Genomic DNA, 26,319 nt, shown 5'->3' with positions numbered 1-26,319 from the left:
TTATAACATGATGCCACTGTTGAATAAAAATAAAAAAAACTTCTATTCTCAAAATCTATACTATAAAAATTTAATTTGTTCTTGTTGGTTTGGAACACACGCATATTAAGAACAACTCGGACAGCGGCGGCGTAAAAATACATTTTTCTCCGAAAAAAAGACCCCTTCCACCCCAGTACCAATGTTGATGATGAATGAGTATAATAATTACTACCTATGACCGGTCCGGTTCGCGCGATGGTATTCGGGTAATCGGTTATCCGATAGTTCGGAGTTTCAGACTTTCCCAACGAACACCGGCTAATGTAACTACGGGAATTTTATCGACGATAATAACAATATTATTACCTATAGCAATATATTATTTTCGGGTCTATTCGTGTTCGGTTTCGGTGTGCCGTTCGCGTTCTGCGTAGACATTACTGCAGTAGTGCGGTGTCGGACGGACAAGCAACTTAAAAGCAGACCTCGGCGCTGTTAACGGGCTCCTCTGCTGAATTCTATATAGTTTGAACAGTATATAATATTATTTAGTTTTAATTTTTGATTTCGGCCGTTTAAAAGATGAAAACCAACAAGAGAATCAACTTTTTAAAATTGTTTGCGCTGAGCCACCTAACCGATGTTCAGAAATCTCATCTATCGTACGCGGTGCGCAAGGACATTGAATCAAGAGAAATCACACGGTTATATAATAAGCAATTTCGCCGTTGGCTAAAACTAAAGAGGCGTAGAGCAGGTATAACACTGAGTATAAGACCTAAAGGAGTGAGTGGTTTTTTGTTTTTTCGTTAGTTAAAAACCAACTAATTTTAATTATAAAATAATAATAATTAAGTATTTTTACTATTTTTAATTTGTATAGATAATAATTAATTAGTAATAAGTAACTATATATAACCTAGTGTTAAAGTGACCACATTGATTTGTGGGCGTGGGTCCTCGCAGATATTTTATTCGTTCTAAGTAATAATTAACATAAATGTTTTATGACAGCAAATATAATAGCTTGAAAATGTGCCATCTAGTATCAGATTAAATGCTAGGTACCTCTGAAAGTCTCAAGTAAGCTTAGTAAGTAAAACATGATTCATTGTTATAATGGGTAGTAGGTACGATAACACACGTCTATTAGTGTAACGTTTGTTAGGGTACCAATTTGGCTAGCATAGACCTGGCTCTTATAGTCCGGCTAACAATTTTTTCTGAAGCCCAGCCCTGAGCGCAGCCCAGTCCAAAAAATGTGAAAAAAGCCCAACTTCGTCCCGAAAATCACCCTAAGCTCTTAAAAAGCCCGTTCCAGTCAAAAAATATGTTCTTGGATACCTTTTTACTTACAATTTCATAACGACTAAACCTAACTATTGAAAAACGTGGGCCTATTCCTATTCTCTACTATAAATAAATCAATTCATTTTTAATGCACTAAATAAAGTTTTATAATATAAAGTGCTCTAACAATTAACATATACTGTGCTCCGCTGATCCATGACACCGTGTCGATTTCTATTCTGACCATGCTGTTCCTTCGCACTACCATGTGGCGACCCAGACAGCATTTTGTAATGATAATATTATAATAGTATTATAATAACGTTAATACGTTATACTAATATTATTCGTTTTAATAATGTTATTATTGAACAAAAAATTTATGTCTGGGGAAATACAAGCTGTTTTGTTTTTCACCTGATTCGTCTGATTTACGAAGAAGGTAGAACACAACGATTTAATGATTGTATGATGGTGATTTTGGGGATTATCCATTTGTGCCAATATAAAAAATTCTTGTTGGGTACAGCCTATATTTGCGCCAAAATTAAAAAAGTACTTATGTTTTTCCGACATTTTATATTAAAAACTTGGTTAATGGTTTAATTCGTTTATTTTAAAGACACGGCTACGTTGTAATACTTGTAAATCACAATAAAGTTTTTTTTAAAAATATAAAATTTAAAGTTTTGTATATTATTAATGCGTACACTGACTGAAAACAAGTTTTATCTCAGGTGCATCACGATTTAAGATAAGATCTTATCTTCAATCGTGGTTTTATTGAAATTTTGTACGATGTAGGTACTCCGTTATCGGATTTCGTTATTAGTCGTGTAAGAACGATCGCAGTGTGATTCTATCTGACATTCGTTACGTTACCATACAATATAATATTCTCATCTGTACCTAATTTGTTTGTTTTAATTATTTTAATAATAAATTATATGAATGGAGTTTACGACAGGGAAATAAATAGTTGTAGGAAATGACCAAGATTATATTATATAATATTATATATTATATTGGCGTATTCAACCTGTGTATAATGTATATTGTTAATACTTAATATAACTGAGTTAAAATGATAAGGTACCAAGTATGTCAAATCTCTAACCTAAAATAAATTCAACAAAATTAAAATATATTGTCTCTAATTCTTATTTGTTGATTATTAAGTACCATTGTCTGATTCTGAAACTATTGTTGTAATAACAATTAATTTAATAATTTAATAATACTAACATAGTAAATGCAAATTAAGTTATTTTAAATTTACTGTTTAAAACAAAAAATACAGTTTTTTTTTTTTTAATAACTGACTTGATGACTTGATGACTACATGCACAAAAAACAATCCGTATAATGTGAAACAAATTAATAATAATTAGTGTAAGTACATACTAGATAGGAAGTTTTAGAATTAATATTTTATCGAAAACGATAGGAGTCTTCGTATGATTAAATACTGACAGTTTTGGAATAGTATTTGCAATGTCACAATTGTATTGCACCCATCACTGTGACCTTATAATAGGGATCAACTGAATGTGTATTTATATTATATTAATACATCATTAAGACGTATTCGAATATCGAAACATAATTAATTTTCGAGATTTAATCAAGGAACACTATTTTTAAACAGGTTGGCCTTTCTCAAACGTTTAGTGTACACGGAAAGTCCATTAGTACTATATTTTATAACGAGGTGTTTGCCAAAAGCCGCCTGCCGTTACGCTCAATTGCTTAAACAATATTGTACCCAAAGGGTTATTTTAATTTCATAATTTCAACAATTTTAAGTACGGCTGGATGGGTGTTTCACTGTGTTTGTTTTCATCAATAACTTTTTTCTTATTCATATTATATTTTCGAATTTGATCTGAGGTTTTGATAACCATATTATCTGTATGACTTTATAATATATCTGAGAGACCCACATTTATATTTTCGTTTTACTAAAATGAATACTAAATATAATATTCATATTATTATGAAAACCCCTAAAAATGTTTGTTTCTGTTTTTGTATTTCTTAAAAAACAAACACATCCTACATGGAGCTAATTTAATGTATGCGTTGTCTCCGTCTTATAACATCGCAAATTTACGCTTAGCAGACCATGTTTAGCTCCGTTAATTTAAAAATTAGAGTGAAGCAACCTATTATAAAACTTTATGGTAAGAACATTATCTGTGTGGGTATGTTCGTTTTTTAATATAGTTCAATTTTTTTAGCAAGTTATGCGTATATAATAGAGCGTAAATTAAAAATACTCATAACTCACTTAAAAACTGAGTTTAAAACATTTCATTTTCAAATATACGTTGGTTGTGAGTGTTGTGACTTTCATTGCAGTGTCACTATGATGATGCAAAAATCGGTGTCTTGAGAAAAAGTAAAAACAAATTGTTATGGCCCATACTCTTCGTAGAGGGGATATCAATTATCAAATATCAATAAATAGTCAATACTCAAATGTCAGGAGTCACAATAAATTCGTAAAATACCTATGTATTTTGTGTAATTAATAGCCAATCAAAATATAGTTATTAATATTATAGTAATAACTATATATTATAGTATGAAGTATAAATATAATATATTATATTATCTTATTTCATAATATATTTTGTCATCATGTGTTTTTCAGTAATGTAAATATTTATATTATGGAAAATGTAAAATGCATTTCGTAGTAGTTGATTAAAATCGTTATTAGCATATTACCTAAATATACATTATTCGGTTAATTATTGTCACTTGTAAGCCGTTAATAACGCCGCCGCGTCGAGTTTGCTTTTCTCCCAACTTGTTTAAAATCTATTCGTATGAATTATTGTTTCTGTGAAGTCGTATTTTTGTTCAAGAGCTTAGAATCATTTGTAGGAAACAGTGAACAATTTCTTGTATAATATTACAGTTGCAATAATTTAGGTTAATTGCGAAAATGTATTTTTAGCACTATTCCTATTTTTTGTCTGTTTGTTTTTTTCAAAAGGAAACGTTCAAACGTAGATTGACACTCACGACCGTACGCCATTTGCATGCTGTTTAATTATATTAACAATTAATGCGTTCGTAAACAGGAAAAAGGTGATTACAATTTTGTTTACACTATAATATAAATTATAATACAACATTTAAAATTTGTTTTCTGTTTTCGCTACATTCATATTATTTGCTACAGACGAGTATTATAGACGTCCGTAATCGATGCGACCAATTGCTGGGGTAGTACCCATCTCGTAATAATGCATAAACTGGTTGAATAAAATAATATTTTTAGAAAGCTTCCGAATTTAATTTGAAACGACGCAATTTGTAAATATAGAATTCTAATAATTAATATCGCCTTTTCTCTAGCTTAGAATATTATCATACGCATGGTGTAAACACGAAGGGTGCTAATTATTTTCGAATAATCCAAATAAACTGTAATATTATTAATTATGGCTAAATACAGTTTTCGTCCGGTTTGTGGATCTCCCCACTATTCTACGCACAAAACCATTGCTCGTAGTTCTCCGCATATCATTGGTCGGCAATTTCAATAGAATTTTATAGAAGCGGAGAACTACGCGATAGACGTGGCAAGGGTGGTATGCGTATCACAAAGTTGTGATCATAACTATTTATTTAGTCACGATATGAACGATTCATAATGAATCAAGTGATTCTTAAAATGTATAGTTTTGTAAAACCTTAAAGACAGTATGTGTCCCTCTTCGTCTCGATAGGACAAATTTAAAATCATCCTATAGACTAGATGTAATTTGGAAAACTTTCCTATTTTACAAAATTCGTCAATTTCTGCGTGCACGTTTCTTCTAATTTATTTAAAATGTAGGTTTGATGATTTATTAATGTCGCATGTAGTTTTTTTTCCAGCATTATTTCATTTGGCGCCGCAAGACGTTATAATCTGGCGTCTATTATTAACCGACTGGAACGAACGCCATCCACCGCACCAGGCACCAAATATCACAGTTGTGCTAACGACATTATTTTGTCCAAAATAAAACACACATAATTACTTCTACACACTTTCGACTTGCAACTATTTGTCAGATTATCCTTTTTCGGTCGTAATGTCTGTAAAAACACGTTGTATTATACTTCTATATTCCATTATGGAGGACTATCATTCGACCCAGGTATCGTCAAATAACGTGTATACTGCTGTCCTCTAATTTATCATTGTAAAATAATTGCATATTTTTTCTGAATTAATTATTTTAAAAACTTTTCGTTTTAAAATAATATAAAATTCACTATACGTCTATTGTCTTATGCATCGTATTTTATAGTACCTAATGTATATAATATACTAGCTGCCTGACCTTCCTCCTAAAGAAATTATTTTTTTATAATTAAATTTAAAAACATATGACTATTTTAGATTCTGAACGAAGTGATGAATGTATTGATTTTACAATGATGTGTGTTTTTTTTTTTTTTGTTTTTTTTTTTTTTTTTTTTTTTTTGTGTCTGACGACAACTTTTGGAGCAGTAAAAATGCTTCGATTTTCAAAAGTTGTACCTTTTCTGAAAGGAAAGTGAATCTAGTTGGTACTTTGGGGGGTCAAAAGTGAAAATTTCCCAATACTTTTCAAAAGCGGCAGGAAAAACCTTAAAAAAATAACGGAAAAACGCGAATTTTTACGCAAAACCAATTTTTGACAAAAACGAAAACTTAATTTTACTGTAACTCAAAAAATAATTATTGTAAGCACTTGAAATTTGCAACAGATGTTTATATTAGCGTTGTCTATACAGGGTTAAATTTTCAAAGTGTTTCGACTTTTTTTGAGCTATTTATAGACAAATGAAATTTTCAATTTTTCTAAGTATTTTTTTTTAAAATAACGATAAAAAATTTTTGGTTGGATAGAAAACTTTGAAAATTTAATACAAGGTTTCTTATAAGTTGTTCTCACAGTGATAAAAAAAAATCCAAAATCGTTAGTCACAATTTTTTTTTATAAGTGCTTAAAGTTTAAATTTATACGAAATATGTCAAAATTGCGAAAATTTGCAAGTAATTTTGTGGTTGAAAAATCGTAAAATTTTTTTCTTTTATAACTAAGCTTTTAAAATTTGGTACAAGGTTCTCCATAAGTTTTTCTTTAAATATCTGTAAAAAAAACTCAACCGGACTAAGACAAAAAATTTTTAGGAGTGTTTGAAATTTAAATTTTTACAAAACCGCATTAAATAACGGTTTAGCCTCAAACGATTTTTGATATTTGTTATTATTCAAAAAGTATGAGTCGTAGACACTTGAAAATTTTACCAGTTGTTTAAATTGACATTTTCTTTATATAGTTTTATTTTCAAAATATTTCACTAATTTTTAATCTATTTATAGGCAATTGAAATAATCGATTTTTTTTGATTTTTTTTTTATAAATGTTGATAAAAAAAAATTAGCTGGGACAAAATACTTGAAAATTTAATAGAAGGGTCCACATATGTTGTTCTAACTCCCATTCAAAAATTATAAAAATACATAGGCACAATTTTTTTTTATAAGCATTTAAAGTTCAAATTTTGACTAAATACGTAAAAATTACGGCAATGTTCAAATAATCTTAAACAGAAATTCATAAAAGTTTTTCTTTTTAATTCTAAGATTTGGAAATTTAATACAAGGCTCCTAACATATTTTTACAATAGCAGTTGCAAAATAAAAGGAATACATTGTCACAATTTTTATTTATAAGCATTTAAAGTTAAAATTTTGACAACATATTATGTAAAAATCACGAAAATTCGTAAATTATTTTATGCTAGAAATTCATAAAAAATTTTCCTTTTATATCTAAGATTTCAAAATTTAATACAAGGCTCATTATATATTTTTACAATAGCAATTGAAAAATAAAAGAAATATATAGTCACGATTTTTTTTTTATAAGCATTTAAAGTTCAAATTTTGACTAAATACGTAAAAATTACGGCAATGTTCAAATTATCTTAGACAGAAATTCATAAAAGTTTTTCTTTTTAATTCTAAGATTTGGAAATTTAATACAAGGCTCCTAACATATTTTTACAATAGCAGTTGCAAAATAAAAGGAATACATTGTCACAATTTTTATTTATAAGCATTTAAAGTTCAAATTTATACGAAATATGTCAAAATTGCGAAAATTTGCAAGTAATTTAGTGGTTGAAAAATCGTAAAAATTTTTTCTTTTATAACTAAGTTTTTAAAATTTGGTACAAGGTTCTCCATAAGTTTTTCTTTAAAAATAATATATCCTAGACTGACAAATCATCTCCGTTCAGAATCGTTTTTCGTATACAATGATATAATATCATTGTATTCAAATTTATTTCCATCCATTACAGTAACCCACTTGTAACCTACTGTACAGCAGAGCGACATCCACGACTTACCCGCCTTTTTTGGCTATACAAATAATATAATATAATTACATATTGTAGTTATTGTTATTGCTAATTTTTGAAAATTATATATCCTACATTTTGAATTCAACCACTGGAGTGGTAAATTTTATTCTTTTTATTATAGAATAGAGATAAGGTAGAAAAAAATGTAACAATAAATTATTTGTTCAATGAATAATATATATTTCAAATGGAAAAATGCAAGTGCAAATAAATAAATAATAATAATAATAATAATAATAAAAATAATAAATAAACAAACAAACTGGTTTCATTCGTCTCCAAAATCAAGTTAGATTCTTCTTATAGATTAAAAGAGACGTTACAAGTTTTGTTTATGGTGTAAAAGTGGTGCCGTAAAACACTAATTAATGTTGTAATTAATAAATTGTTGGGGTTTAGAAGTCAATTTAACATTGAATATTGTTTTGTATTAATTTCGGTTGTCATTAAAATGACGTAGGTATATTTTGAAAGATCGCCCCGAGAAATCTTTATTTGTGTTCAGTAAAATCGTCTTATTTAATACCTATTTCCAGGGCTTTGCACCCGAACGTAACCCGAAACCCGAATTAACCCAAATAAATAGCATAACCCAAAACCCGTATATACAAAACCCATTGAAAAAATTAACACCCAAAAAAAACCCGAAACCCGAATTTCCATTTGGGTTTACCGGAAACCCGAATTATTGAAAATTAAGTGGCATATCGATTTGTATGTATTTTTTGCAACTAACGCGACTAAGAAGATAAGAAGACAGTAGTGTAAGTTTGTAATGGATAACTCAATTTTTTTTTTGTAACTAATAATAATTAATTAAAAATTAAAAAAGACCTTGATGCTAGATGATTTTTTTATTTTATTTCACAATATTCAATAATAGACAATAGTAATTGTGTTGTAAAACATTCTTAATCAAAAATAAATATAACAAAAATATGCTTAGTTAAAAATTAAAATAATATGTAATAAGCTAGAACTTTCTTCTGTTGAAAAAGGACTGAGTAAGTACTAAGTAATAAGTAATAAGTATTAATATTTAATTTGTATTTCTTAATATTTTTCTTTATGTTTACTTTAAATATAAAATCAGATTACTGTATCAAATTTGCATTGAAAATCTCATGTTAATTGATATACAACATGGGTTTTTATTTTAACACCCGAATTAATTTTCATTTAACCGTAACCAGAAAAGTGTATTAACCCGTAACACCCGAATTCAATAACCCGAAATTTCTTTCAACACCTAAAACCTGAAACCCGAAAAAATGATTCCGGTGCAAAGCCCTGCCTATTTCTGTGCTTTTAATTTTTTTTGCAATCATTTTAAAAAAATTAAAAAAATTAGGATCGTTAATTTAGAAACACGTAATTCAATGATTTAAAAATTAATCGAATTTTGAACTATCCTATAGTGTTTAATAACTTCCAACGACTTTTGAATGTGTTTATAATTGAAAATGTCAATAATATATTTTATTAAGTAATTGTTTATGTTAAAAATTTGTTTTCGCTTGCACCGGGACAGTGGAAAAAAATTAAATAATTTAATGCGTTGAAACTGCCTATTAGTCGTCGTGTATACTGAATTTCCGCATATAATAATATTAACTTCTGACAGGTATTTACAAACATTTACCAGTAAAAACAATGGTCGAGTTTGTACTTCGTTCGGTACTAAAATGCTGAAATACCTTAGGTATGTTGTAAAGAAAATGTCAAAAACTTGTCTAGCGACTGTTTTAATTGTGATCGGATTAATTATTAAAAAATGGCGATACCAAATTAATAAAGAATAAAAATAAAAATTAGAGTAGGTATAATAGCTATACATAATATTAAATAGTGTTATTTTTAAGACTGATGTCTCGACATAAAGTTCTTATAATGCGTCTACTAGTGATGAAAATATAATAATTTTGACTTTTAATCAAAGAAATCTACACAAAATTAATTCATTAAAAACTCTTACATCTGCAAGCGCGCGAACCGTGATCGACCGATCGATCAAAAACACCGTCGTCCGGTGGTCGTCGAATATCGGAAGAATTTTTGGCAACCACTTTGGTAGGAAATCATTCGTTTTTTACTGTTAGCTAAACTTGTTGGCTAATATTATTTGGTGTCGTTATTATTATTTCATTTTGTCATTCATCCGCCGCGGTTCCGACCGTGAAATTTATGTTCACGTACCTACCATCATTATTATTATTATTAATTATACAATTTCGTCAAATCGTCCGAATCCACGGGTATTGCGGGTGCCAAAACGCTTTCAAACTGCATTTCTTGTATCGCCTACCCAGTAAATATAATATTATGTAGTACTACATAATATTATTATTGTGTATATATACTTATGCATCTAATGGCAGTCATGTAGTGTAGGAACTAGGGGTGGGGTGGTAAAGAATAGCATTTTTTTTTAGGTGACGCGTTTGTTGTGCGCGGTAGCGAGCGAGTTTGTTTGTTTTGATGTAGATCCCAAGTTGTGAGTGTTATTTAAATCACAGACGGTAAATTGAAAGCGCCAAGTGACACTTATTACCTATTCAAATGTGTGTTTCTTAATGGATACAAAGTATTATTATCTTTAAAACGGTGCAATTTGCAGTGTATAACACGAAAAATAATATCAAATACCCACAAGCATAAGGGCGCCAAATTAAATTTTGTTTCTTCTCCCGACTCCCGTAAAATGTAGGAAAATGGAAAAGTGACTGTCTTTCAAATAAAATTCCCTCGAAATACTAAACAATTTTCGATATTAGTGTTTTCCTACTGTAGGTACTTGTAATTTTATATATACCTACTACTTGAAAAAATATTATTACCTGCATTTTTCCAAATTGTTCTACATAATATACGAGGTGATCTATTTATGAACCTACTACTGAGTGAGTTTTATTTTACTCCTATACTAATCTTTTTGATCAATTCATGGGATTTTGGAAAATAAACCCATATAGTTTAGGTAATTAATTAAAAAAAGAGTGAAAAAAAATCTATTTTTTAAAATATTTTTATTGTTTTTTCGTTTATCTACAATCCTTAGGTACCTAATTAATGTTAATACAACGAGCAAATTAGATTGCATACAAATATATAACACGGGTAAACAGGAAAAGAGAAAGGGGTAATTGGATTTTTTAATGATTTAATGACAATACCTATTTTTTATTTTTACTGCATAACCGAATTGGTTAGGTTACGACGACGTAAGCTTAGTAAAATGTTTCCTTATCTAAAAATTTTGGCGAAGGTGAAAAATATCAAGTAAGTATATTAAACAAATAGCTTTTTAAAGTTTAGGTGAACTTGATATTAACTCGGAAAATGTGTGCATGGCCGGTTATAAATGGATCACCCCTGCATATTATATACATGGGTATTAAATTATTATTATTATTATTATTATACATCACCGGCGGCGCGAGTGCTCTGCCGAGAAGTCATCTCCACCGCCGTGATCTCGACGGGCAATTAAACAGCGTCTATAAATAAACGGGTGGCGGCGGGCGGGCGCACGCGCTGAGTATAAAGACCCGAGTCTCCGAAGGACCGGTGAGCATACGCTTCGCAGCTTCCGATAGTGACGTTTTCATACGATCATTTTTTATATTATTGTCATAAATTCGTATAGTGGTGCTGTGTGAGGTGTGCGAAGACGACATCGCCAGACATCGAATACCGCGACCAAAAAACTGCTGCACGTCGAAGACACGCGTCGTGCGCTCGAAAACCATCATAACGATCTAAGTCTCGTTCGGTTCATACATCGATATATTATTATTATTGTACTCGGCGCGGACGGAACGAACGCGTGAAAAATGCCGGTAAGAATCTGCAAAAACCAAACGCGTACGACGTATAATATTATGTGTAGATTATTTTATACTATATAGTATACTATAGGTAGTATAAGTATAATGTACTTGCAAGTTGCAGTCGACCTCTGTAGTTCAACTGGAGTTTTTTTTTTTTTTTGGGGGGGGGGGGGGGGTGGTTGGAAATATCAAAGCCATTCAATTGTTACCACTTATCACGAATAATATTATGTTTATATTCGAGATATCGAGGTACGAGTTACTGACAGTCGACCGTATGAATGATGTATAATGATGAATATGATGGTAGTATTGTTTAAAATATAGATTCGCGTCAAAAAGTATAAATATATCGTTAGATGTGACGATGAGACAATACGTGACTGACACGGTTACTATTATATTATAAATTATTATGAGAATATAATGTAATTTTTGTGTTCTCGGCTCAGGTAAAAATCACAATGCCCAATCTAAAAGCTATACAATAGTTTTTTACTATACAGATATCTTGTAAAAACACCCAGTGTGTTGAAAAATTTTAAGTTATAATATATAAATACTATGCAGATATATAAAATAATGATGTAATGAATTTAACAGTCTTAGTAATGTACGGCACCGTTGCTGTGATCTAAGTTGTTACTTATTTTTATAAAATAGTTCTGTATTGTTCAAATTTTTAAAAACTTACTTTAATTTCAGCATCAGAAATTGCATTTGCATTGGTAGGTACATTATAAAATAAACTTCATAAATTGGAACAAAGATTAAGCATACATCATTATTCATTTTAGACTCAAGTACCTATATACAGTCCTGTAAATTATATTTAAGTAAAAGTATTTGAGTAAAAGTATTCAAATACTTTTTTAAGTATTGAATAACTTTTTAAATACTTTCAGCATGAAGTATTTTGAATGGTATTTTAAATACTTTTTTTTGTATTAAATACTTTTTGGTATTGAATACTTTGGTTTTTTATTTCGAACATTTTATTTTTATTCGAAATAGGTAATTGGTTGGAAAAATATTATTGTCAACTACAATAATGGAATAATAATTTTATTTAATATTCTGTATTTCTGTGTTAGCCGAACCCCAAAGGTTTGTGAAAACCAGATTTCTAAAAAAAGTTATTGGATGTTGAATAACAATATTCCCTTTAAAACTATTAGATAACTATTAGATTACCTAATACCTATGTGTTTATATAACGATAATTAGAAACCCACTTTAAAAACCAAAAGTATTTGAAAAGTATTCCAAATACTTTTTCAAAGTATTTGACTAGTATCTTAAATACTTAAAAAAAAAATGTATTTGAGTATTTACTCAAGTACTTTTTAAAAGTATTCTTTACAGGACTTGCCTATATATTAGACAGCAAAGTTCAAAGTTAGATCGTTAATAAAACGCTACACTGATAAATAACGCTTTCAGTGTCCGATACAGGAAGTACTCGCTATGTATTACGTAATTTCTATCGCAGACGTTTAGCTAAAAATAAATCCCTTTTTACCAATTCGAAATGGAGAACTGATACGCCAGTATTACAATATTTTAATTTTAAAGCAAAACAATATAGGCTAGGGCATTAAAAAAAAATTATACTAAGTATTAATTTTTAGGAAATATTAAATATTAAAATTTCTCGATTATACATATAAAGTAAGTTCTTCTCTTTCGAGTTGATGAAATTATTTCACTAAAATATTAGGTTAACTTAAAACCAGACCAGTGAAACTGCAGTTATACGGAGCGTTTAATTTTGTTATATTCGTAATGAAGTTGTTAGAGACAGAAACGAGTAAATGTTCTAAAATGTAGTACCTATATAGTTTTGAAAAATTTCGTAAGTACAACAGAAACGCAATCGTTTCAACTACACTCAAAATACGTATAAACCGCACCCATATTGCAGTACGACGAATTGTGAAAGACACTATTATATACATAATATTATTATTGAAAAATAATGTATAAAGTCGTGACAGAAAACACGACGCGTTTCAGCGTTTCCCCGTATTATTTATTGTAGCCACGTGAAAATAAAAACTTTGTCACCCCACGTAAAAACGGCGATGAAGTCACATATAAAAATACAACTATTGCATTTCACAAGTTTGGTTTAGAGAAGCGGTTTTAACGACTTCCGAAACACGTCAACACCCTAGCTGGCGCACGCGACCACCGATCAGAAACCACACGGAACACATTCGCGCGAGTATCATTCTGTCTGTACAATATAATATTATAATCATTTCGCGGAAAATCGAGGCAACTTTGCGGCCGTCGCCATGTCGCAACCATCATCAAAGGGCCAAAAACTAATCGGCACTAGCTGTTTGATATAACCCATTAACGAGACTTGAATAAAAAAAAATCCGTTTAAACGCCGAAAAATCTGTTATACATAATATATATGTCATAACTACTCGGGGACTTGCCAAATTTTTTTTTGGCATATCGCGAATGGACGGCAGCATCTCGCGTTTGCAACACGATTTTGCGTTAACTTATTATTCATGTACGTCAAAAATATCCGCGGAACGAGACCACACGATTATTTATGTACAACATGCGCAGCCATTCATTCATATTATACTCGACTACATTATTATAATAATACTATAATTTCGCCGTGGGCGAGCGACGGTCTTTTCATTCATCCCGGGAAAATACGCCTAATATAATATAATATCGCGCAAGCGTCTTCGACCAGTCCGCATTGAGGAATGCTAACCGTGTTGGTTGGGGTGGGGGGGGGGGGAGAAATTTAATCGTTACTATAATATGTGTCTTTAAATGTGTGGTAGTGATTTATCAAAACGTTGGTGAAATATGAGGATCAGTTAAGTCAGTTATACCTACCCTTCTGCGTCTCTCAAACGGCGCCACTCTGGACTTACGCCGTGAATTCAGTTCGAGTATTGGTAAAATATAATATGTATTTAATGGATAATAATAATATGGTAGCGGTGTGTGATGCATTGGTGTGGAGCTGACTTGCGGTTATTGAATAATCGTCGGTCGCGATCGCGTTTCTTTAAAAACATGATAGGGGTACAACACAACACGACGACGATATTTTACCTTCTGCAGGTTTACGCACAGTGCTCTGCGTCTGGCATAAAAAATTGCTATGAATTATATTGTTACGTTTTCTATTGAATTTATATAATATATATATATATATATAACTGCGACGACATAATATTTATAGGTATGCGCGCGTACGCCTCTTTTACGACGCTTCTATATAATACCATACTGCAGCGGCGAATTGAAGGCGGCGGGCGCACCTCCCTCGTCACGCGCCAGTCGGACCGCCACCCTCTCACCACTGCAACGTATCTTAAATATTATCTCCTAACGAGCACTATGCAATATTATCATATACCTTTTATATTATATGCTTTAGAGAACGTCCAGAGTATCAAATATTCTATTTACAGTAACAATAATGAAGAGTGCGGTATTGTTTTTCAGTGTTTTTGCAGTGATATTCAAAATAATATATCGTGTTGTTTATAATATAGATTTGAAATCTGCAGACTTGTCTAAACAAAATGAAAAAATATATATATATATATATTATTTTTTACCAATACGCGTGGGTTGGTTTTTATTTAGATTTTTATTAATACGACTAAACGTCTATATTATATTTTTAAAAACTATTAGAAAAAATTAAAATTAATTAAAATTTTTAGTTATGATATAAAATTGTAACAACGCCCAATGGTAATTTTCGATTGATTAGCGGTATTTTCATTGAACACCAGAATAACAATTTATTGTTATTAATCTCCTTATATATAATAAATATAATTATATTATATATTCTGTCTATTATTTGTCTGTATTCTAGCTGCTATAAGTACCTAGTTTAAAATTAAAAAATCAAAATCTTCAATATTATATTTTTGTATGATTTAAACTATTGTAAACCTATAACTAATTATTTTTTTCAAAATATTATTCGAACTGTTTATATTATAATATACGCTTTATATAATTTATGCTTGAAAGATATTATATATTGAACTTTAAAATTATTATTCAACTGTAGTACTGTAGTACCACAAAGAAAATAATGGGGACTGAGTATTAAATTATCTCGCAAACCACTAAAACGACTGTGCTCGATTCCATCACTAGAAACACGAATCAATAAATATTAACACGATAATATTATAATAATATTTTGATTTTTGCATAAAACTAATAACTTATAGGAAGGAAAAAATGGTGTGACTGACAATGTTAGTTTGTACCTTATTACGCCACTATATAATATTATTATATACATTATATACGATGCGTTTTATTATTTTTTTATAGATACCAACATTTATATATATTATATTATACATATCAAAGTTTGAACGACCGCCAAAAAAGCAAAGCGAAAGTCTGTTTTCGTTAACGGGCTCATAATATGATGTATAATAATATAATACACGGCGCGCAGTCTAAAAATATAATCACAAATAATAATAAAAAAAAAATCTCATTAAATCGAAACGATCGAGGGCACTATGGAAAAAATACATACAATTTATATGTATAATATTAGTCCAAGGCTGGGCAAGTTCCATTTCAAGCCAAGTTTAGTTAATAAGAACTCGAACAATTTACCGAATAATTTTCTAATTTTTATTCTCCAAAACAATTTTTTTATCGAAACTAAAAAATCGTCAAATAAATTTTCGTGGGACATATTTGATGTCGGTACTTGGTATCATTACTCGTAACGTTTCATGTAGTATACAAATAATTAAAATACAAATATGTATATTATACAATTTGTTGTAAAATACGAGTGTTTGTGTGAGTCCTAGGGGACAGGGGGGTACATTATACCGTGTGTTCTCGAAAACGGGGTACAAAGAATGTGAAGTTATTGGATACTCGAAAAATACAAGAGTTAAAAAATTGTAAGTAGAAGAAATTTATGATCCAATAGCTTAATATCATGTCGGGCAAATACAAAAATATGAGTAGGGTATTGAGTAATATAATGCTAACTGGGACAGTATACACACGGTATATACACCGAAATCTATTTAATGAAAAAACTTTTTTTTTTTTTTCTTGGCAGACTAAAAACAAGGAACAAGAAAAAGAGATGTTGGAGTGGATTGGCAATGTTTTGGGCGAGCCGATTCCTGAAAGCGTCTCGTACGAGGATTATCTGAAAGACGGCGTCGTGCTTTGCAACCTCATCAACAAGATAGCCCCCGGATCGGTGAAAAAAATACAGACCAAGGGTTCCAACTTCCAGCTGATGGAGAACATTCAACGGTACGTTATTCTATATATAAAAATCAATATAGGTAATATATTAATATTATAATATGATTATCGCTTGCCGGTGTGGGCTAAGTAGACGGACGTTTAAAAAAAGAAAAAGGTGTTTTCAAGCATAGCTGGTACTCATAATATATTATTGGTATTATGTCCGATTGATTGATTGAATGTGAGTTATATTAAAATTAGAGGACGGCCACACCGTCTATCAATTGTTTGTAAAATTCGTTTGTTTCACACGGAAAAAACTGCTTGGTTGAGGAATTCAATTTTGGATGATCTTGCTGCTAATTTTGCATACACATTTTACCATAAAAATAATAAAATTTTAACCATAGAATTAGGTATGTTTTTTTTTAATATTCGTTTTTTTGTTGCCACGCTGCATTTTAAGCGCTGTGAATTAAAAACAAATCACATTATAATTTATGGTCTAGTCTTAACTGGTATTTTTACGATTTTTACCAATACAAACTCAACAATTTTTTTTTATTTTATCCAAATTGAATAACCTCAAAATTAGATTTCTAATGATAAGTGATTTTTGGACGTTACTCCAATCTGGTAGTTGGTACCTACTGTTTTTAAAGTTGGCCACATATATATTGTCGATTGACAATTTTCATATTTTATAATAGTTTCAATAGTTCATGATTGTTTTTTGAATAAATTGGGATTTTTTTCGTCCCTTATCCTATCTGGGCTGGGGGATACACTTTCCCATATTCTAAAAGTAGGGCGGTCCAATCGAAAGTGGGTGGGAGGCTGATGAGTTTATAATCCAATGTCATAAGGTACTTGTGGTCCCTCACTGGTCGAGCTTTTATATTTTTTTTATGTTGAAAGATTTATTACAATCTACATACCTAGTGGCGTATGTAGCTTTAAATCATATATGGAAGCGAACAAATTATTTATGACCAACCCCACCCTACTCTAACTGATGTATACGATACTCATATGATCAAATATGGGTAGTACCCAAAATAAAGTTTAAATTCTAACCGTGTATGTGGGCTTAATGAGGTTATGACTCACCACCACCCTTCAGAATCCAGAAGCAATTGCTTCTGAAAAACATGATTCGCTACGCCACTGTGCATACCTATACACTAAATACGTTTGATAAATGATATATTGACTAAACGGACGACTTGATTGAAGTGGGCACAACATTTTTATACAAAATTAAGTTATCGCGTCAGTTTAAAAATGTCGTTGATGACCGGTACACAGTACCTGCTATATACAGTACTACAAATGACAATCGCAAACTAATTATTGTAATTATTTTCTATTGCCACGATATCATAAAAATAAGAAAATATTTTTTGCACAATACTCAGCCGTGTAGTTTATTCCTAGAAGCTAAAAAAAGTTACACACATTGTGTATTATATTGCAAATGATTCATGTTTGATTATTTAACCATTATCACGAAATGTATTAACGTTATTGAAAATATTTAACATATTTCTACTCCAAAGTAGGTATAGAATATTATAAAATAAATATAATATAATAATATATTATAAAATTTTTATAAACTAAGAACATAATATTATTTAGAATAAAAGTAAAATAATGTATTACGCTAATACTCAGAAATTTATAATTTATAATTTTGGCTTTCCATTACTAATCTGCCCTCAAAGGGTTTTATCATTGGTTAAAATCACTACTTTTTACTATTATCATTTTATAGGCACATTTTTGATTTCTTATTCTAAAGAGATTGTTTTTGAAATACTTCGATGTATAAACTGTAGGTTAGGTAGGTAGTCCATTGGTGTAGGTAATAGGTGTACATCATGTTGAAACTTGAATAATTGTATAATTTTGATATTTTCAAAACGTCTACTCTAATTCTCTAATTCGACCGCGTGCGATTATACACATATTATTATTTTTTAGATTTCAAGCGGCCATCAAAAAATACGGTGTACCGGAAGAAGAGATTTTCCAAACTGCCGATTTGTTCGAACGCAGAAACATAGCGCAGGTGACGCTCTGCCTTTATGCCCTTGCTCGCATTGTAAGTTCATACCAATACATACCTAGTTTATAATAATATGGACACCTGCAGTTGTGCATGAAACAAAATTTGTATATAAGTTTGTTTTCTCCCTCTGACCCACGCGCGTAACGCACCAAATTCACGTTCAGCAGAACCAACCATATTGGTTTTATAATTAGAGAGAATTCACCTATTATCATACTCGAAGTTAAGAAGAATAAGAACATGACCCGTTTCGCTATACTTTGGCTATTTTATGACATTTTCATTTGTATGTGAGTTATGAGCATGCAATTTATTACAATTTTAAAATGCTGATGTAAATCGGATAAAAATTACAAAGGTAATAGATAAATATTAAAAGTAACAACACAGGGTTGGTTCTGGTTAACGTACATCTTCTGCTCGTTGTGTTTGGGTCAGAAAGAGAAAACAAATCCTTAAGAATCTGTGTACCAGTTGCAGTTGCATTTTAGTTTTATCTTCGCGGGTATGAAAATGATTTTTTCCCCTATCTAATTCCATTAGCAATGAATTACCATTCATATAAACCCTGTTGTAATATTGAAGTGATTATATATTAAAAATTTATATTGTATTCATCGCAATTTCAATATTTTATTTGTTTTATTTAGAATATATTATAATACATTATGTATTATGTAACATTAAAAGTGCAGTTTGTTAATAATCTTTGCAATGACGACTAATTACAAAACATTAGTGCAGTACACAATATTCATAATGTGTTATTTATAATAATAGGTAATACAAATTTGAACATCAAGATTAACAAACATTAAATTGTCCATGTCTTTGTACCTACTGTGATTTGTCAGGGATGCAACTGCCCTTGATTATGCATATCCATCAATAACTATTTAATAATATTAATTATACGCGTATTTGTTTACAGACCCAAAAGCACCCAGAGTACACGGGCCCGGCATTGGGACCTAAAATGGCTGATGCTAACAAAAGAGAATTCACCGAAGACCAGTTAAGAGCGTCCGAAGGTCACCTCAACCTTCAAATGGGATTCAACAAAGGCGCCTCCCAGTCGGGGTTGGGATCCTTCGGCAACTCGAGGCATATGTAATGATCAGCAACTTTATGAATAAAAAACGCATACTCCCTTCAATGATATTATACATCTGCGTACTACTATCATGATGACATGCTATGATTATTCAATTATATTTTGTTACACGCGAGGAAGCAACATTTTACTATTATATCATAAATTATTTTTTTTCAAAAAAAGTTCATATTTATACACTGTTTTTTTTTATTATTATTATACACAGTGCCTATATACTAACAAAATTAATTATTAAAATATATCAAAGAATAATTTTATTTACAAAAAACTTGCATCTTCTATATTACAATAATATCACCTATTTATTATATTTGTAAACCTTTTTGAAACTCTCAGGTCCATATAATGAGATTGTCCAAAAATGTTGGACTAGAAATTAATAAGTCACTTTTTTGTGCACTCCTGCGACATATTCTTGAACATGGCGCATTTGTCCGTGTTCCCCATATTCCCGGTGACTGGGCAGCTTAAAAGGGTTCAGCATCACTTCTTGTGATTGTCATAAACATGCCCCGGTAATTACATTATTTAATGGGATTTTGATAGTAAAATGGATTTATCTGTCCTTGTCGCTGAAGTGGTACGCTTTATGTTCCCTCAGTGCTCTTCTAGGTGACTAGGTCTATAATCAATTGCTCCCTTTTATATTCCTCATTCTGTTTTTTAACCACCAACTACATAATGTGCAACAAACTCAATCAGGCTGGAGAGTGGAGGCTATTAATGTCTTGCGCTTATGGAGATTTATTTTTTGTCAAATAATAGTCATAAGATGTATGTATTAATATAAAGCAATTTTAAAGGTAGTAATTTTATATTTGTGATAATTTGAAGTCCAAATGTTGACAAAATTGGATAGTCAAATGTACAATAACAATTTCATGAACATTAAATGTACATTAGTTACATTAACATTTTTATCTCAAAGATTTTTGTTACTATTCAAAAAAATAAGTTGAAATGTCCTACTGTTCCTTAATTATAATTTTCTATAAGTACACAATGCAGTTTTCAAAATATTTAGACTAATCTCTAGCTATGTATACCATAAACCTTTTAACAACCATTCTATAGTACCAATATTGATTCATAAGTAGAGCCCAGAACTTATGCATTTCAGCATTTGCTTACATTTAAGACTCGCCTTTATAAATATTTAACTTATGTCAAGCAGAATTCAATGATATAAATGTATTTTGAATTTTTTGATATTATTGGTTGATAGGTCATATTTTTTTTATTAATTTTGATGTATTTTGTAGTTTTTTTTTAGGAATTTTTGCATTTCATTTTTTAAAGTCTGAGCTCTAATATTACATTATGCTGGTAGTACATGTGAAAATTTGATGAATACTTTAATAATATCCAATATAACATATTTAATATTAGAAAACATTTATAATTTAATATTTATTTGTTTAAGCACCTAATTTAACTTTTACATTTTAATTAGTAAAAAAATAAGAAACAAGAAAAATTAAGAATATTTATTTTAAGCAAGATAAATAAATAAATATTCTTAGTATTACATTTGAGTGATATTTTTTATATAAATTAATTATTGCCGTCACGATGGTCGTCATCCGCGATCAATCACGCCATCGACTGCACTCGTCCGCCTGCGGGACCGGCTGCGATAACGCGGTATAGAGGTGAAATTATATATCTATATAAATACCACTCCACTAAACTTATTGTGGCTTGCCTGGTGTTCTTTTTTCTATTGCCTATATTATAATTTATCTGTTTTTTTTTTACTAATTGTTATTGCCTTACAGTCACTTTGTGCCAGACATTTTGTTCAATGTAAAAATCTTAAAATTTTTTGTTAATAGGTTTTTACATTGAACATTGAACTTTTTTGTTAATAGGCCATTTTTCGGTCAAAAATTTAAGAAGAACGTAATGTATTTTCATAAATTTGTTTGAAATATTTTACTTTTGTTTCACTGTAATAAAGTTGTTTAATTGTTTACAAAAACAAGATATTGTATCTTTTTCTTTACGTTAAGAAGTACCTATATTTTTATTTTTATTTATTTCAACAGAATAATGTTCCTTACTGAACATGCTCGCTCGTATGAGTTAACCAACAGTGTTTTTGTTACATTACAAATCTCAATAACGATTAAGGGAAGAGATTTTTTTGGTATACAGAGAACAATCCAATCTCGTCTGTAGTTAACAACCTACTTAGAATGTAAAATTAACTAAACAAATAAATAAAATTGTCAAATCCATATTATCTTTATTTTCTTTAATATTTCTATAAACAATGTAATCAATTAGATATTCTAATAATGGACCGTTTGGCTGGTGACAAATAAAATTTATTATTATTAAATTTACCTTCAAATATATTTTTTTTTACAATACAATTTTCAACTATCAAATCGCCAACAACATTAAATAATCACTTCGCAGAATTTGTCATTCATTTGTTTATACAATTTTATATTTTAATAATAATCAATGTGTCCTAATCATTAAATACTATGTACAAAAGAGAAACATGTTGCCCAAGGATAACGATTATCTTTTTTTTTTAATCTTTTTTTCTTCTTTTTAATTATTATTATTATATAATATGATATGCCGAAACGATTATTCGGTTAACCGACCGATTTGTGTGTATAACATATTTTATACCTATACAAGCATAGAAAAAGCAAATGTTTGCAAGAGTGATTGTATTGTTTTTCAATTAAGCGTGAGCGACTCCGAAATGTTAATAGAAAAAGGGGTGGAAAAAACGTACGAGCAACGCAAACTGGATAGAAATATGCTGCTAACACGCTTATCCTCAAGGACGGGTACGTTTGTATAATATTGTCTTTTTTTGTTTTTATTTTTTACAAATATTAAAAAAAAATAGTACAAATATTTAACGCAAAAGTGATGTTCATCATCGGTCGAAATATCCTCCGGGTGGGGAGAGGGGATGGTAACACAAATTAGGATAAGAAAAAAAAAATAAAAACAATAGTAGAGACGGGTACAAAAGAAAACAAAAAAAATAATAATATAATAATAATAATAAAGTCGGACGAAGAACGTTAACCTCCAACTATAAGATTAATAATAATGATAAAAAAAAAAAAATCGAACTTAATTAGAAGTTAAAAAAGTAAAAAATAATAATAAAAATAATAATATTACAAATAATATATATAAGTATAAAATTAACCATGGAACACAAAAAGGTATTATCCTTAAATACATCAGTCGATGGATTTTTTTTTTATACAACGATATCGAGTCACTATGAGTTTAAAAATTGTCTAAATATACACGTTACGAAAGTTTTCGGTCTATACACGATCCCTAGAAAAATTGTCGATACATACACAGCACACACACATGTAGGTAGGTACATAATACTATCATCATATCGTTATTATCATGAAATGTAACGTTGATAATTATAATATTATGCGTGAAATAAAACCGTACGGTATAGCTGATGATTGCAGTACGACGTATCGATAATATTATTATACCGGGGTGGTTATATTTTGATCAGTACCACCGCACTCGGTTCGAACCGCGAATCGGCCAACGGTCGGGGGGGGGGGAGAGGAGGTAGTCGTATCGTCATTCGTCGTCGCTACGCGAGTCGAGTAATAAAAAACGAATAAAAAAACTTGGAAAAAAAGTATAGGGTATTAAGTACAAAAAGAGCGGTCGACCCCGTTCACGCGTATTGTACTATTTGCATAATATCGTAATAATAATAATAATAATATTATTATTATCACGACTAATACACAATATTATCAAAGCACGCGTACATGGCGAGGCATAAAAGTCATTTCCAACCCCCCAAACCCGTTACATACATGTGTGCGATTGTGTGTTCGTAGTGTGGGTGAGTGTATGTATGTGATGTATTTCGAGACTAGATTTTTTTACAACAGACGGACACTGCAGACACTAAATTGTGTGCGAGTGCGTATATAAGACTATTACATTATACATACGTTATAGTATAGTATGTCTATATATATATACAGCCGACTAAAATAATAATAATAATTTTAATAATTATAATAGTAATAATAATAGTATTAATAATCTATATGTGGCGGCGACGGCGGCGTTCCGGTTTTCCACGTGCGCGTTTGTAAACGTAATAATATTTGTATTACATTTTATTTTCTCAAACCGCGTGCTCAGTGTAGGTGAACACGTCTGGCCTGTCTCAGTCGGAGTATTGGTCGAAAGACCCCAGGTACTCGAGGGCCGCCTGATAGCAGAACTGGTACTGTTCCTGTGGGGGTGAAAAACACAAAAAAAAACGGTTAAGGCGGTGGTGCAATTCGAATTTTTTAATAGAAGTGCCAAAATTCTAGCGGAACACGGGTTTTCAATTATTATTTTAATGAATTAAACAAATTGAAAAGTTGGAAGTTGGAAACAGCTTTTGTAAGCATACAACTTCTTTACTTTCTTATTAATATAAAATATACTATGCTAATATGCATTGGCCATCGGTTGGACCACCATTTTGAAAACTTTATAGTATGAAAATGAAACGTAGCTAAAAAATAGTGGTGCGAAAGTACACCCTATCACTGCCCAAATGGGAGTGGGTTAGGGTTGGTATTGCAGTGATTAGGGGGATGAAAAATTGTATAACATTTTGTAACGTTTATATAATAACTTTTGCAGTGAGACTTACCTCCGTCTGAACCATGGCCGGACGCTGCGTCCGCAGAATCCGGATGGTCTGGAAGAGATCGATTACGCCCTCACATTGCATCCGCTCCAACACGATGCTCAGTGACACGAACACGCCCGTCCTGCCCACGCCGCCGCTGTAAATGTTTTTTTTTCCTTAGTTCAAATAAATGTATCGATTTTCACCGGAAATGGCGGAGATAGTTATTTAATGTTATTTTAAGTCATCGTCGTCTTACACCTGACGAAAACTTACTTAACACAATTACTGCACCATCATTTTTATAATTTGATCATGAACACAACTTAATTTGAATATAAGATTTTTATTTTTAAATATTCAATTATTATTATTTTGTTATTTTTTTCAATGTTTATACCTGCAATGGACGGTGATCGGACCTTCTTGTCCGAATTGCTCTTTCGTCTTGTGCACTTGCCCGATAAAGTCTATGAACCCTTCGGCCGACTTGGGCACGCCCTGTTCCGGCCAGTCAGTGAACTGGAATTGCCTGACGGTCCGCGAACCGTTATCGATCGTGTCGGTCACCTTGAACTCCCTGAGTATGTACTGCGGCATGTTGTATTCGGTTATGGGCTCGACGACGAACGTATCGTACCGGACGGACCGTTCGGACGGCCAGTACTGGTAGCATTTCTCCTGTAAAGCATTCAACAATAAATTATTTGATCATGATTTGACTGCGTGGCAACTATTTGTAATAAGCACTTGAGACTCTATGCAAGACGTGAACACCGAACACTTCCCCTACCCACCGAAACTATACTTGTACAGGGTGTATCAAATTCACAAATATCTGACACATTTAATATTTAATATTTAATATAGTTAATATTTGTCTTTGTTATATTATGTATTTGTCTTGTAACTAGAATTAAATAAATTTAAATGTCGTACAAAAAAAAAAAAACCTTTACAGTCATTGGTATAACGATATTTAAACTTGTGTGTTCAACGTTCCGCCATGTTCGCATAACTTTTTATGTACCAAGAAACAGGGGTGGACTTGCCATTTTTCCGCCCCTAGGCATTACAACACTAGTGCCCTTTACATTGGCGTGCTCCCACGGTGGGGGTGGGGTGGGGGTAATCAAGCCCGGATTAAGACATTTCGAGGCCCAGGGGCCAAAGTTTTAAAAGAGGCCCCTGTACGAAAAAAAAATAATAATAGCTTGTTCGTATGTTTATAATGTATATATTATTTAATGTTAGGTACCTGTTATAATAAATATATATAGATAATATCTATTAGATATTAGGTACTTGGCAATAAATAATGTATCATTTATTTATAAATTATAATGTATAAGCTTTCTTCTTCGCTAAATAATCATCGATTTTTTTAAGGTGATTTATGCAGTTTTATAGCCTATAACGAAAAAAGTAATGAACAAGTCTGAGGCCCTTTTATAAATTCGAACTATTGAGGCCCGGGGGCCATGGCCCCCTCTGGACCCCCCTTTAATCCGGGCTTGGGGGTAATGTCCGATGAAATATATAAACTATAAAATTGGATGAAATCTATAAGATTTCTGAGCAGTATGCACTATGCAGGGAGACGGTCGACAGTGCCAGCGTCGCGCGTCGTCACAATGTTTATTATTATTAATTACTTTATCAAGACATCTGATTTCCAGAATTAATTCCAGTATTCTAA

General features: G+C 30.9%; 2 protein-coding genes across 5 annotated transcripts in view; one reads left to right on the top strand and one right to left on the bottom strand.

Annotated features, from left to right (window-relative positions):
• Positions 1-549: 549 nt before the first annotated feature.
• LOC100168275 (myophilin) lies at positions 550-20,228 on the top strand. 2 transcript variants are annotated; one of them, XM_016802579.1, is made up of 4 exons: positions 550-768; positions 16,633-16,835; positions 18,756-18,876; positions 19,775-20,228. In XM_016802579.1, exons 1-4 carry the CDS (start codon positions 565-567, stop codon positions 19,955-19,957), a joined length of 711 nt encoding a protein of 236 aa, XP_016658068.1. In that variant the 5' UTR covers positions 550-564; the 3' UTR covers positions 19,958-20,228. The 2 variants fall into 2 exon arrangements, with proteins under 2 accessions (XP_016658068.1, XP_001944547.1); XM_001944512.4 differs by lacking the exon at positions 550-768 and adding an exon at positions 11,231-11,534.
• A 1,955-nt stretch (positions 20,229-22,183) lies between these two features.
• Positions 22,184-26,319, bottom strand: part of LOC100166228 (tyrosine-protein phosphatase Lar) — a 29,809-nt gene continuing 25,673 nt past the window's right edge. For all 3 annotated transcript variants that reach the window (XM_016802577.2, XM_003242929.4, XM_016802578.2), the window contains 3 exons: positions 25,021-25,301; positions 24,642-24,777; positions 22,184-24,230 (listed from right to left, as the gene is read on the bottom strand). In XM_016802577.2, the coding sequence (XP_016658066.2) occupies positions 24,162-24,230; positions 24,642-24,777; positions 25,021-25,301 (486 nt within the window). In that variant the 3' untranslated portion in view covers positions 22,184-24,161. The remainder of the gene's footprint in view (positions 24,231-24,641; positions 24,778-25,020; positions 25,302-26,319) is intronic.

The sequence above is a fragment of the Acyrthosiphon pisum genome, chromosome A2 (genome assembly GCF_005508785.2).
Source record: "Acyrthosiphon pisum isolate AL4f chromosome A2, pea_aphid_22Mar2018_4r6ur, whole genome shotgun sequence".
NCBI lineage: Eukaryota > Metazoa > Arthropoda > Insecta > Hemiptera > Aphididae > Acyrthosiphon > Acyrthosiphon pisum.
This window is presented reverse-complemented; position numbering and strand designations above follow the sequence as displayed.